This window comes from Sphaerodactylus townsendi, linkage group LG07 (assembly GCF_021028975.2).
Source record: "Sphaerodactylus townsendi isolate TG3544 linkage group LG07, MPM_Stown_v2.3, whole genome shotgun sequence".
Taxonomy (NCBI): Eukaryota; Metazoa; Chordata; class Lepidosauria; order Squamata; family Sphaerodactylidae; genus Sphaerodactylus; species Sphaerodactylus townsendi.
The window spans coordinates 2,934,340-2,948,732 of record NC_059431.1 but is presented as its reverse complement, the minus strand read 5'-3'; the positions used below and the strand labels follow the sequence as shown (position 1 = coordinate 2,948,732).

Genomic DNA, 14,393 nt, shown 5'->3' with positions numbered 1-14,393 from the left:
AACCCTGGCCTGACAAAATGTTACCCTCCAGTTGGGGGAAAAATGGCAGAGTCAGTAGAAAAGTTCTGAAGAAAAAAGTCAAACACACCAGGCGAGAACTAAAACACTTTCAGAACCGAAACCACTTCAGCCTTCTCTAAGTCCCACCTTCTCTGCTTCCAGGCCGCCACATGGCCCAGTCCTAGAGGGGCACGAGCACTGAGCCCTTCATAAATAAAAATAAACAAACATAAAACTTAGGGCGGCTGTGACCGGCTGTCCCTCGTGCCGGTGCGTCAGTTTCCCCGTTCAGACAATAACTCACTTGATGGGTTCAAGGATTTTATTGAAGGCAGGAGAAAGATGGGAGAAAACCGTTCTGGCGAAAAGGCGCCAAAGCAGTTGATAATATGTTGTAGCAAAGTCAGCTAGGAAAAGTGCCGCCTGAAGGCTCGTCCCAGCCGCCGAGCCTCAAGGCCAGAGAAACAGATAGAGCAGCACCTGTACTTGCTACAGCTCTCCCCAGCAATCCCCCCCTCCCAGCAACGTCGTCCTGACGCTGCGCTCTCTCCCCTCGCAGCGAGTGCCACAACTCTTCCGACCGGATTAAGGTGCGGGTCTGGGATGAGGACGACGACATCAAGTCCCGCGTCAAGCAGAGGCTGAAGCGCGAGTCGGACGATTTCCTGGGGCAAACCATCATCGAGGTGCGCACTTTGAGCGGGGAAATGGACGTCTGGTACAACCTCGGTAAGCGGTTTCTGCCGACTGACGTTTGAGCTGTGGAGGCTTATCTGGGAAATTCAGATTAGCCTGTGCACTCCCACACATGCCAGCTGGGTGACCTTGGGCTAGTCACAGTTCTTCGGAGCTCTCTCAACCCCACCCACCTCACAGGGTGTTTGTTGTGGTGGTGGGGAGGTGAAGGGAAAGGAGTTTGTCAGCCCCTTTGAGTCTCCTTGCAGGAGAGAAAGGGGGGCTATAAATCCAAACGAACTCTTGAAACACGTCCTTTTTCGTTTCTAGAGAAAAGAACGGACAAATCTGCCGTCTCCGGCGCCATCCGCTTGCAGATCAGTGTGGAGATCAAAGGTGAAGAGAAGGTGGCCCCCTACCACGTCCAGTACACCTGCCTTCACGAGGTATGCCGCAACTGAACGAGGGGTGTGGGGGACGCAGGCATCTTCTCCTGTCCTGAGTCCACCTTCCATAGAGAAAATCCCTCTGCTTTTGGTCTGACTTCCTAGTCTTGGGCTGGCTCTGTGAGGAGACCTACTGGCACACAGCTCGGTTGGGCCTTCCCTGAGGGATTTCCTCAAGGCGTCTATATGGAGAGGATTTGGTGCTATAAATAAAATGCTGCAGGGAAATGTGCCTTGTGCCCAGCTGTGCCAGTGGAGATGAGCAACAGACAGTGGGCAGCGTTGCAGGGCGGACCAGCTCTGGTTACAAATCCCAGAATCCTCTTGTGTTTCTGCTTGAAAATAAGAGAATCTCCATCTCATGGCCGTGAGCCACACTCTAAGGCTCCAGGCCTTAGCAGACCAGGTGCTCAGGAGCAGCAGCAGCCGCAGAAGGCCATTGCTTTCACCTCCTGCACGTGAGCTCCCAAAGGCACCTGGTGGGCCACTGCAAGCAGCAGAGAGCTGGACTAGATGGACTCTGGTCTGATCCATCTGGCTCATTCCTATGTTCTTGTGTTCAGGTAGAGAGAATTGTGGAGCTTCGGTGTCCTCGGAATTGTTACGCTTAGAAAAGGTTGGCAAGAGGCTTTTCTATGCGCACGTGTTTGCTCATGGCTTCAGTTCAAGAGTGGGGGGAGCTGTCCCTGGGGGCCCCAGCACAGGGTTGAGTTCAAAGGTGGCCAAGTGGGGCGGGTCAGAGGTTATCATTTGGTTATCACCCTTTGTTCAATGATGGGGCGGGGCGGGTTAGGAACATGGACCACTGATGAATGTTGAGCAAAACCTTTTCCCCTCCTGACCCTCTGAGCGCTCTTTAATCCAGCAGAAAGGGGGTCCCCTGGTCTCACGCTGTGGAGTCTGTTCCATTCGGGGGGGGCCCTAGATCACCTGAGATGCCCCAGGCCCCGCACCTTCACACACTTTGCAGGTTAACACTGTTCCTTGGGGAGAGGGGGTGGATGTGACGCCCACCGCATCTGCAGGCCGTGCGCAGCGAGAAGTGGGCAGAGTTCTCCTTTTTGAACAGACAGTTTGTCTGAGCGGACAAGAGGAAGCTGAGTGGTTCGTTTGTTTACTTGTTGATTTATTAAAACATTTGTGTCTCACTTTTCCTCGTGGTTCAGCGACTTCTAATAATATGTAAGAGTGTTTTCGCTTTGAAATCAAGAATAAAATAGCGACTCCCAGGTCTCTGCTCCTGCTTAAAAGATGCCTGCCTGTTCCAAGGCCACTCAAAGGCCCAGGCAAACAGGCTGGAGGAGGGGGCCCTGCCGGCCACTCAAGGAAGCCCATTCCCCAGGTCTGGAGCCTCAGTGGGAAAGGCCCAGGCTCTGATGGATGCCAGACAGGCCACCCAGCATGGTGGGATAGCGAACAGACGGCTTCCCAGAGACTGTAGGCGCAGAGAAAGGGAAAGGGATTTTAATTCCATCTATGAGTAAGGTTATTCTTCTCCCCCCCGCCCCCCCCCCATTAGTTTTCTTATAATGGGGAGATGGCAACTATAAAGATGCTGACCAAAGAATTCAGGCAGGCCTTCATGCTTACTGTTCTTTCACTGTTGCTAACCAGACTTGTAAAAACCCTGAAGAATGCCCCTTGTTCCCAATCCCAAAGAATATGTGAGCTAAACTGTTTTTAAGGTCTCAGTGTCTCTAACAGTACCTTGAAGTTGCCCTTTTCTGATACAGAGTAAGAGACATAGAAAAATGTTTAGGCTCTTTGTCTAGAAAATAGGGCAACAAAAAATAATTCTGATAAAGTGGGGCTGGGCCTTAGATCATAATACGTCAAAGGTGACAAATTGACATCTTCCAATTAGAGCATTAGTTTGTCCTAAATGTTTTGGGCAAGGGGATGATCTCCACCCTTTGCAATGATTGATTGATGATGCTTCCTTTGGGGTGTATTCTTCTTGATGAACTGTTTGGATGTAACCTATAAAAATAAGAACTTTCAGCCACTTTGGTGTGGCTCCTCTGATGCTGTCTTGCCCGTTGTTGACTGAATAAAATACTACTTTGATTTTATTCTTTATGGGCTTGAGCTTTTTGGCTTAAATATTTTGAACCCGTTATCCTGTGGTAACAAGACTCAGGCTAGTACCCAGGGACATGAGGTCCCTCCGCTCTCCGTTCTCCCTCCCTGATCAGGTGGTCTTTGAATGTTTCTGGAAAGGACGCATCCCTGCTAGGCCGCACTGCTGCCGGTGGAAAGTGGCTGCCCCTCTCTCACCCAGGTGGGCTTGACTTTGTATTCCAGAACCTCTTCCACCACCTGACGGACATCCAGGAGAACGGGGTGGTGAAGATCCCCGAAGCCAAAGGAGATGATGCCTGGAAGGTTTATTTCGATGAGACGGGCCAGGAGATCGTGGACGAGTTTGCCATCCGCTATGGGATCGAGTCGATCTATCAGGCCATGACGTGAGTGCCAGTCTGTAGAAAGCATCCCTCGTGAGAGACGAATGGGCTGGGGAGGACGGGAGGCGGAGGGGGCTTGGACCATCCCTCCAAAGGGGTGTGGAGGCTTCCAGAGGTCTCAGAGGCATCAGAAGAAGGTCCCAGCAATCTGCAGCAGCAGCAGCAGCACAAGGTCAGTCCCAGACAGCTTTGCCACGTAGCAGGACCATGGAGCAGTGGACAGGAAAGGCCCTTCTCTGCCAGTCGGCCAGGCAGGCCTTCCTGGGCCAAGGGGGCTGGCTCCACAGCAGGTACCGCTCCCTCTCCCAAACACTGAAGCTAGAAAGAGGGGGAGGAACCCAGGCCCTGTTCTTTACCCACATGCAAGTCAGCAAAGGGAAGCCCTGGAGAGCCCTCTGCCGGGTCCTCCGGGCCGTCCTTTCATCTCTGTGCTTCAAGGTGCCTGGGGCGGTGCCCAGGGGCCGCCCTGATGTGTCTCACGCTCCCGCTGGCACCGTAAGATCCTCCCGTGCATCCCAGCTGGGTCCCAGAGAGCTTGTGGATGTCTTTGGGCGAATCCTGCCACCCGCAGGAAGAAGGAAGTGGTCTCGTTTGCATCTTCTCATTTAATTGCTCTCATTAGACTGCAAAGGGAAAAAAGACCCCCCTTCTTTGCAGGAAACCGTAAACATTATTCTACCAGCGCTTGATCTTGTGGGATGATTAAAGTAAACAGTTGAAGAAAACTATCTCTAAGCCAGGCCTGAGAAGGGGATGGGGGGGGGGGAGGGGAGGGCAGGACAGGGAGCCGCAGCCTCTAGTGAGCAGAGCTGGCAGCTAAGGGGGAGAAGGGGCACGTCTGAAGCACAGGGACAGGGTAGGGGGGCCTGCTCTGCAAAGCTAGAGGTGGGGGGGCCATGGAGCTACACCCACAGAAAGGGGTCCTCGTTCTGGGGGAGTCACAGTGAGGGACTTCTGGGGCCAATAGGCTGGCAGTGCTGGGTGAACTTAAAAACAGCTGTCCTGGCGGGGGTGGGTGATATTTAGCTCTCCAGGGGTGCTCTGTCTGCAGACGTAGGGCCTGGTTTCTTGCCTTGTGAGATGTTGTGTCTTATGTAGTTCTGCGTTGGGAGGGGGGGGGAAGGGTCCGGGGCGCTCCCTGAAGGTTTATCCCTGTGTTGCTAGATTTACAGTCAGGGAAGACTGCCCCCCCCCCCAAATCCCCTGCAGCAGGGGGTTTGCTCCTTGTGGTTGAATCACCCGGTGCCATTTTCTTGGCAGGCAGGCACGGTTTGGGCAGAAACCTGCTGTCTGCGTGCGGCACGTTGGCAGCCGGGTTTTCTGCAGGTCGCCCGCAGGGCAGTGGTGGTGGGTGGGTGGGTGGTCCCTCCCTGTTCAGTCATTCTAGGCCAGGGGTCCCCAACCCCGTAGCCCGTGGGTGCTGGCCAGGGCACCTGCACCCACTGTCTCTTGCCCCCACCGAGGATTTTCAGGAAGTGGGTGGGGCCAGGGCAGCATGTGCCCAGCAGGGCTTCTGATTGGCCAGCTGCTTGGGGAGCAAAGGAAGCAGGCTGGCTGGTTTGAATGTAGGTGCAACACCCCCCACCCCCCCCATGCAAGCCCGCTCAGCTACTTTCCATCCCCGGCAGCAGCGCCAGGACTAGATCAGGCTGGCTGGCTGGCTGGCTGGGAAGCAGGACGGGGAGGAGTAAAGCCCTTCTCTGCATTGCCCGTGTGCCAGAGGCGGAGCACTCATGGGGCACGTGGGGTCACATGTCCCCGGGCACATGCCAGCTGGTCACATGGGGGCAGAGGATCACCCCCCCACACACACACTACCTCCCTTGGCCCTGCCCCGCCCGGCTGCTCCTTCAGCCAGGGGAGCCTCCACTGACCGAAGGAGCAGCCTGATTGGGCGGGGCCAGTGGGTGCCCGGTGGCCCAGCCAGGTAAGTGGGGCATGGGGGAAGGGGGTTGGGGGGGCGCCCGGAGCAGGTTTTGCCCCAGGTGTCATTTCTCCCCCCCCCCCATGCCTCTACTGTGTGTTTGTATAGAGTTTTTCACAAGGGTTATCTCGCCCCACCCCCTGCGTCATGCAGGAAATTCACAAGCCCCTTTCCCTCCATTTCCCCAGGGACCCTGAGCTATTTTGAGAACCCCACTCCTTCCCTGACGTCTGGGGTTGGCTCCACCTCTCATGACTGCCGTTTTATAGGAGTGCCCACCCCCCCACCCCCCCACCCCCGGTCAGCATTCCGAATGTGCCAGCAGCTGAGACAGTCCGGGGGGCCCTGTGGGGTGGAAAGCCCAGGTTGGTGCTCGTAAGGGCCAGATGCTCTGAGGAAAGAAGCCCCTCTGGGCCCTCCTGCCTGATGCGCCCCCCCTGCCTTCTGCTCCCCCAGACACTTTGCCTGCCTCTCCTCCAAGTACATGTGTCCAGGTGTGCCGGCCGTGATGAGCACCTTGCTGGCCAACATCAACGCTTACTACGCCCACACAACGGCCTCCACCAACGTGTCTGCCTCGGATCGCTTTGCTGCCTCGAACTTTGGGGTGAGTGAGTGTCCCCCCGGCCCTCCCGGGTCTCAGGAATGGCTTCACCCTGATGTGCAGATCCAGTGTGCCAGGGCAGGGTGTGTCCTTCCTGCTAGTGCCACCGTCTCACCGGTAATGGGGACAGATGTAGGAGCACAAGAGCAGCCCTGCTGGATCAGGACCCTCCACTCCCTCTGGCCCGGAACCTTTTTCACACAGCTGCCTGTTAGATGTCTGGGGAGACCACACAGCCAGGGCATCCGGGCAGAGGCTTTCCCCCAGGGATGTCACCTCCTGGGACCGAGATTGGAGCGTGACGGCCTCTGAAGGAGGCAGGTCCCCTTGTTGGTCGGTTTGTTAAATTTGTTGGTTGGTTTGTTAAATTTAACAGACTGCCCACCCCGGGAGGGCTCTGGCCGGTGTGTGAGATAAAATCAATACACATAAAATCACATAGTTAAACCCAACTTAATTAATTAAATTCAGCAATAACAACCCAAAAACCTAAATATCAGATGGCAACCCAAGAAAACGTCATATCCCTCAGAGAGGGGGCCGACACAGCACGAAACAGCCGGTGCAATGGTATGTTGGGGGGAGGATAGTGGGGGAGGCAATCAGCGACCACTAGCCCCACCCCCAAGAGCCCTGGGGAACAGCTCTGTTTTACAGGCCCTGCGGAGCTCTCCGAGGTGCTGCAGGGCCCTGGTGGCTGGAGGGAGGGAGGGCGTTCCACCAGGCAGGAGCCAGGGCAGTGAAAGCCCTGGCCCGGGTGGAGGCCAGTGGCATCATTGAGGGGCCGGGGACCACCAGTAAGTTTGCCTCCGCAGAGCGAAGAGTAGGGACATATGGGGGTGGGTGTGTAGTCACCCTGACTTGGTGCAGGGATGTCCCAGGCATGGCAGATGCCCACAGGAGCCTGCTGAGGTTGTGTGTCCTCTTTGGCGGCAAGAGCTTGTGTGATGCTTTCCCCGAGAACCACTCCTGGTGCTCTTAGAGACAAAAGCAAGCCTGGCTTCCTTCTCAACAAAGGCCCCGATCCCTCCTACTGGGCAGTGAGACTTTCTTTCCCCTCCCTGGGGGAGGTCCTGCTGCGACTTCTATTTTTTTCCTAATAATTTTTATTTTTCTCACATAAAAGACCAAACACACTCAGACAGAGACACCAACAGCAACAAGCAAATAGAAAAAGAAGAAGAAAAGAAAAAAATAATAAAACAAAACCAAATACAATCCAGTACACACTTTCAGTGACTTCCAGGTATCTCGATTGAAAATTGACTCAATTCATGCAGATAATCTGGAAAAAAACCCCCACCATTTGTTCACTTAATATTGGTTTTATCCATATTCTGATACATGTTGGTATTTTCTTTTATCTTTCAAATCCTGCTGTTGTTTCTCTGTTTGAATAGGTTTTCAAAATATATTCCGTAAAAGGTTTTCAGTTATCTATAAAGTTGTCCATATTATTTTCCCTTAATAGTCAGTTTTGCCATTTCTGTATGTTCTGCGGCTTTCAAAATCTAGTCTCCCTTTGCTGGTATTTTGTTGTCTCTCTGTTTTTGTGCATATGGAATCCTTCCTGCAGTAGTCTTGTACCCAAAAAACAGTCTATATTGATTTGGAATATCTTCTCCCACAAGGCTCAACAGAAAAGCCTCCGGTTTCTTCACAATTTTTGCCTTCAAAATCTTTTGTATTTCTTTTAATATCACACCCAAAACACCACAAAGTGAAAGAGAGACCCCTCTTGTGGTTGGCATTTCCAACACTAATTAGACATACCTTTATACATCTTTGCCAGTTTTTTGGCATCAAATGCCATCCGTATATAATAATTATAATCATTTCCTTTCCAGTTATAACGTGCAGTGAACTTCAGACCTTTCTCCCAGTTTCTCCCACCATTCCATCTGTAGATTTCTACCAAGATTTCTGGCCCTTTTAGTCATTACAGACTTGACTGCCTCATCTTCTTTATCCCAGGAGGCGATTCGGCTCCCGAGGCCCTCTTTAGGGCAGGAATGAACCAGCCTGCCGTGGGTGTTCATGGGGTTGGAAGGTGGTCCGGGGGAGGGAGGGGGCAAAATGTTGCATGGAAAGAGGGGCCTTCACAGAGTGACCTTGCAATCCCTTCTTCTCCTCCCTGCCATGCAGAAAGAGCGGTTTGTGAAACTTCTGGATCAGTTGCACAATTCTCTCCGAATCGACCTGTCCATGTACAGGGTAAGTTCCAGACCTGGCAGGCCAGAAGGCGGCTTTGCTTTCCCAGAGCTCCCGAGAGACTCACAGGCTCGCTCCCTTCTGTCTGGGGCAGACTTCTGTCTGAACGGAGGTTGCCCCATTCCCTTGCAGACGTGTTCCGCCCCGATTCACCTAATTCATTTGCTCCGAGCTAAAAGAAATTCCTATGACTGAGTCGTCGTAAGATTTTGTCGTAGCAGAATTGGGCATGATTGGCCCATTGTAGTATACTCTTTAAGGGGGCCTGACTTTGTGTAGAGGACCTGGTTGCCAATTTAAACAACACTCCAACAATTAGTCTCAAAAAAGCATTATAATTGCAATTTGTAGTCTGGTAGCTGAGCTCTGTATTACTGTATTATTTTTGACCACCAAGAAAGGCCCGTTGGCCAAAACACATGATTTTGAGAGTCAAAAAAGTGTCCCAGGGGACTCTGGTGTGTATCGTAATTGTGATATGGTGTGCATAAGATACTGTGGGTCTTTTACAAGTGCAGATGCCTTTAATTTGTAATCAATTCATTTGCGTTTCTGATATTTAGCAGTTTTGTATTTAGTGGCTCCTTAAACAATTTCTTGACCTTTTAGGTACTTAATTCTCATTTGTCCCCCCCCCACCCCACCCCCCGGCTGTTCTGTTTCTGCCCCGTACCTCGTGCGCCACGTGGCAGCAGCAGCCGCCTGTTTAGCATGAGGAGATCATTTACAATTTTGTGCTCTGAGCAGCTACAGAAATAAATAAACCATTTGGCTGGTGACAATACAGGGAAATGCCCTCTGGGAACAGCCTAATTACCCACTGTGGAATAATACTGGTCTTGATTTGGAAAAAAATGAGCTGATCCTTGGGTGAGATGCTTTTTCATCTGCGTCCCAAAATAGTGGCCGAGTGTGAGCTCTGGTAAAATGTAATTAGGTCTAATTTGTAATGATAAGAGTGTGTTGCGTAAAAGGGTTCCTCATTGATTGTCCCCGCAGAACGGCTGATGTGCCATCCAGGGTGGCTCTGAGAGAAGCCATTCAAGGGGTCACGGCTCTTGGCAGCATTGGCAAGGCGGGCGCGACTGCGGGCATCTCTGGGCCACACCTCGCCTTCAATGCCAAGAACCTGGAGAGCTCCAGTCCGGGGGGGAGTGGGCTTGCTGCAATAGGGGACCCCAGATTGCTCCCTTCAGGCAAATGCCAGGAGACTGGCCCCTCCACTTGGGTGAGGGGGAGGTGGCTCATCACGTTTCTTTTTGTGCCAGAGCAATGCTGCCCTCATCTGGGTGGTGTCAAATCACGGGGGTGGGGGGGTGTCAGCGGGGGAGGAGTACCCTTTGAGAACGCACTCAGAGTCTGCAGGACTTGAAGAAGAAGAGGAAGAGTTTGGATTTATATCCCCCCTTTCTCTCCTGCAGGAGACTCAAAGGGGCTGACAATCTCCTTTCCCTTCCCCCCTCACAACAAACACCCTGTGAGGTGGTGGGGCTGAGAGAGCTCCGAGAAGCTGTGACTAGCCCAAGGTCACCCAGCTGGCGTGTGTGGGAGTGCCCAGGCTAACCTGAATTCCCCAGAGAAGCCTCCACAGCTCAGGCGGCAGAGCTGGGAATCAAACCCGGTTCCTCCAGATCAGAGTGCACCTGCTCTTAACCTCCTACGCCACTGAACCAGCTGTTGCCCCCCCCGGGGGGGTCTGCATCCCAGCATCAGGGTGGCGAGGGGCCACTGAAGCCTTTCCAAGCCACTGCAGTGCCTCAAACATCCCCATAAGTTCAGGCACTCCTCTTGACCCACATTCGCACCTCAGGAGCACGTGAAGCTGCCGGGGCCCGTCAAGGAGGGTATTGCCTGCTCAGACTGGCAGCCGCTCTACAGGCTCTCCCTCAGGCAGAGAAGGGTCTTTCACGCTACCTGGTCTTTTTACGGGAGACGCCGAGGATTGAACCTGGGACTTTCTACATGCCTAGCAGATCCTCTCCCACTGAGCCTCAACCTGTCCCCCATCCCTCCCTCCCTGCCGCCAGCCTCCGCCTTCCTGTGTTTTAGAAAGATACCTGAAGCTCCAGGCCAGGTGCCACTCACTTCCTCCACCCTCCCCCCCCCACCACACAGGGACAGACTGATTCACTCTGTGGCATTTTCTGAGAAGCACCTGGGGATGCCAGCAGAGGCCTTTCCTCCGTGGCTCTGACACTGGTAGGGCCATGCTCTTTTGACCACATGTGCCCCCCTCCCCAAAAAAGCCTCTGTGCTGGACAGGAAAGTTGCAGCTCTGTGGTTTGGCAATGAAAACTCTCCCCAGGGAGCCCAGCAGACTGCTCTGCTGGGGTGTTGTGGGGTTTCCGGGCTGTCTGGCCGTGTCCCAGTAGTATTTTCTCCCGATGTTTCGCCTGCATCTGTGGCTGGCATCTTCTGAAGATGGCTGGAAACCGCACAACCCCCCAGTGATTCTGGCCATGAGAGCCTTCGACAACACAACACAAAGAGGGGTTTCGTGTTGTGCTTTGTTTGCGGCTGTTCCCCGTGGCACTTCCAGTGGTGGTTTGCTTTTCTGCCAACAGAACAATTTCCCCGCCAGCAGCCGGGAACGTTTGCAGGACTTGAAATCAACCGTGGACCTGCTAACAAGCATCACATTTTTCAGAATGAAGGTAAGGATCTTTTGGCTGCCCCATCCTGGGGAAGGCTTGATTGAGGGACTGGAGCACCTTCCCTATGAGGAGAGGCTGCAGCGTTTGGGACTCTTTAGTTTGGAGAGGAGGCATCTGAGGGGGGATATGATTGAAGTCTATAAAATTATGCATGGGGTAGAAAATGTGGACAGAGAGAATTTGTTCTCTCTTTCTCACAATACTAGAACGAGGGGGCATCCATTGAAAATGCTGGGGGGAAGAATTCGGACTAATAAAAGGAAACACTTCTTCACGCAACGTGTGATTAGTGTTTGGAATATGCTGCCACAGGAGGTGGTGATGGCCACTAACCTGGATAGCTTTAAAAGGGGCTTGGACAGGTTGATGGAGAAGTCGATCTATGGCTACCAATCTTGATCCTCCTTGATCTGAGATTGCAAAGGCCTTAGCAGACCAGGTGATCGGGAGCAGCAGCAGCAGCAGCAGCAGGCCATTGCTTTCACCCCCTGCATGTGAGCTCCCAAAGGCACCTGGTGGGCCACTGCGAGTAGCAGAGTGCTGGACTAGATGGACTCTGGTCTGATCCAGCAGGCTTGTTCTTATGTTCTTATGTTCTTAAGGCTCTCTTGGAGGAGACCTCAGGAAGGCGCACGCACGTGTCTGCACCCTTATAGCCCGCCTAGCCTGTTTGTCCATTCGGGAGTTCTCACAGTTCTTGTGCCTGAGAATGCAAAGACCTGGCAGGTCCTTCCAGCCTGTGAAAATCCTCCTCCTGCTGCTGCTGCTGCTGCGTTCTGTCTGTTGACAGGGTTGTGAACTTCCCTGCCTTCTCGCAGCCCTTTGCAATTATATCTTTGCCAAATATCCAGGGTGCCAATTAATTAAAAGCTGGAGTTTGGGGGTGTTTTGTACATATCCCTGGAAAGAAAATGAAACACGGGCACAAAACAATTCGTTTTATAGAGACAAGATCTGTGCTATTCATAGCGAATGCGGTGGATTAATCATGAAATCTGCCTTTGTGCATTTCAGCCGACGGTTAAGGCGTGTGATGGTTCCTGACACCCGTAAATATTAGTGTTCGGCTCCGTAGGATGGCGTTCTGGGGCAGGGGGCAGGCAGCTGTCTAAACTCTTTTCAAACATGCAGGATTCTTTTTGTGGAATATCAGCCTGTGCTGTCAAGGCAGAAGTCTATTGAATTTGTCAGAAAAATAAATAAATGCGAAATGCCGTTCTGTTATGTTGTTTTCCACACTTTCCGGTGTGTCAAAAGCATCCTTGCAAATCTGTTGATTGGAAGTACCGGAGTGAGCTCTTCCGTGCAGAATGTAGACACGTAAAAGGCATTTCTCGGAAGTGCTGGCCTCCCCCTCCATTTGAAGGCACACCTGAACGTGGCGAGGTCTGGGTGAGAGAAGCAGAAACGTGGCAGCAGAGGCGGCGGGCGGGCGGGTGCGTTGGCTCCTTCCGTGCAGGTCGAGGGAAATGGCAACTGTTTTGTTAGGGTTGGTTTTGACTGAATGTTTTCCTTTGACAGGTACAACCTCCAGAATTCCCGCTAATTGGGGATGGGGGGAAACTGCTTTCCCCTTGCTCCCCTGATACTTCTTTACTGGGAAAAGCTACCCCTAAGTTGCCTTGCCTCCTCCTCCTCCTCTGGAAAACTGGCTCTTCTTCCAGTGAGAAAATAGCAAAAGAGGAAAGGGCCGAAGCCCCCCCCTTCCCCCCCCCCCACGTGCTGCTCGCCTTCTCAATAAAGCTGCCTCGGAGGCAAAATGGGGAGAGGAGCCGTTTCAGTGAGACATGGAAGAGGCAGGCGGAGCACTTCCTGTTGCAGGCACCTGGCCCAGGTGTCTCGGGTGCTGAGGAAGGGACGTGTCTCTCTGTGCTTCATTCTAGGCAGGTGCCCTATAACCAATGCCCGCACTGCCTGTCTGCCCCAGCATTGGTGGCAGCTCCCTGAGGTTTGCAGTGGGAGTTTTTACTGGCCCCCTCCCCTGTGTCCCTGGCTCCCAAGTTTAAAACAGTGGCCTGTCTGAGCCCCTCGTTGAGCTGTCCCTGAGCCCCTTCCCCATCCACCGGGTGAACTTTGGCACCTGGAGGCTGCGGTTGTGGAAGAGGTGATCTTAAGAGCTGAAATGGCCAGCGGGGGCTCCTTTATGGCCGGGCCATTTGCTTGAGGCAGAACCCAAACAGAGTCCGGCAGGCTGTTCTTTCTGGTTCCACAGCCTCGGGGAGAGTTCATTCTTGGGGTGGGGGGTGGGGAAGGCAGGCCAGCCGATTGGCAGCTGGGTGGCATCCGGACACCTCCTTTGGAAGCCTGGCGCAGGCGGCATGCGGATCCTCTCTTCCTCTGCAGGTGCAGGAACTGCAGAGCCCGCCTCGTGCCAGCCAGGTGGTGAAGGACTGTGTCAAAGCCTGCCTGAACTCCACCTACGAGTACATCTTCAACAACTGCCACGAGCTGTACAGTCGCGAGTACCAGGCAGACCCCGTGAGTGCCTCGAGGTGGTTGGATCCGGGCAACCTGGCGGGAGGTGGGGGGGTGGAGGGTTGGGTGGCCCCCATTTACTGGCTTTCTTTGTAGCCTGCCTGCCTTCCTCCCTGAGACTGAAGGCCGCTCACAGGGCAAAGGCAGCGTCTTGCTGCAGGATGAGACATCCAGTGAGCAACAAAATAGCACAGAACTGAAAGACTAGGACAGTGGTGGTGAACCTTTGGCACTCCAGATGTTATGGACTACAATTCCCATCAGCCCCTGCCAGCATTGCCAATTGGCAATGCTGGCAGGGGCTGATGGGAATTATAGTCCATAACATCTGGAGTGCCAAAGGTTCACCACCACGGGACTAGGACAGTGATGGCAAACCTTTTCGAGACCACGTGCCCAAACTCCAAACACCAAAACCCACTTCTTTATCACAAAGTGCCAACATGGCAATTCAACCTCAATACTGAGGTTTTAGTTTAGAAAAAATGGTTTGCTCGGAGGCACACGTTACTTGGGAGTAAGCTTGGTGAAGCAACCATGCAACGCTTCGAACAGGTGAATCATGACCCTAGGAGGGTTTACTCAGAAGCAAGGCCAGCCTAGGTGTGTGGAGGGGGGGAGATTTTCCGCTCCCCCCACATGACAAACTCTGTGCACGCGTGCCTACAGAGAGGGCTCTGAGTGCCATAGGTTTGCCACCACTGGACTAGGAGAACAACAGACCTCCCAAGGCAAGGCGAGGCTCTGCACCAGAGGTCCCCAACAGACTTCTCGTGGGCACCCACATCTGGCCCGATGCCTCCCAAGTGTTTTCAGAAAGTGGGCGGGACTAGCTGGGCCTTTGCCCTCCTGAGAGGCCACTGGGAATCTGCGTGGCCGTGCGGATTAAAACCGCCAGCATTGATTGTAGTCTCTCCTGCCTCTTTCCCGGTGTGTTTT

At 53.4% G+C, this 14,393-nt stretch overlaps 1 protein-coding gene across 1 annotated transcript in view; it reads left to right on the top strand.

Annotated features, from left to right (window-relative positions):
• LOC125436381 (protein unc-13 homolog B-like) overlaps positions 1 to 14,393 on the top strand; it is a 102,121-nt gene that overhangs the window by 49,873 nt on the left and 37,855 nt on the right. The window contains 7 exon segments of the mRNA XM_048503317.1: positions 560 to 729; positions 1,006 to 1,121; positions 3,426 to 3,589; positions 5,967 to 6,117; positions 8,260 to 8,328; positions 10,890 to 10,979; positions 13,323 to 13,457. Of these exon segments, the coding sequence (XP_048359274.1) occupies positions 560 to 729; positions 1,006 to 1,121; positions 3,426 to 3,589; positions 5,967 to 6,117; positions 8,260 to 8,328; positions 10,890 to 10,979; positions 13,323 to 13,457 (895 nt within the window).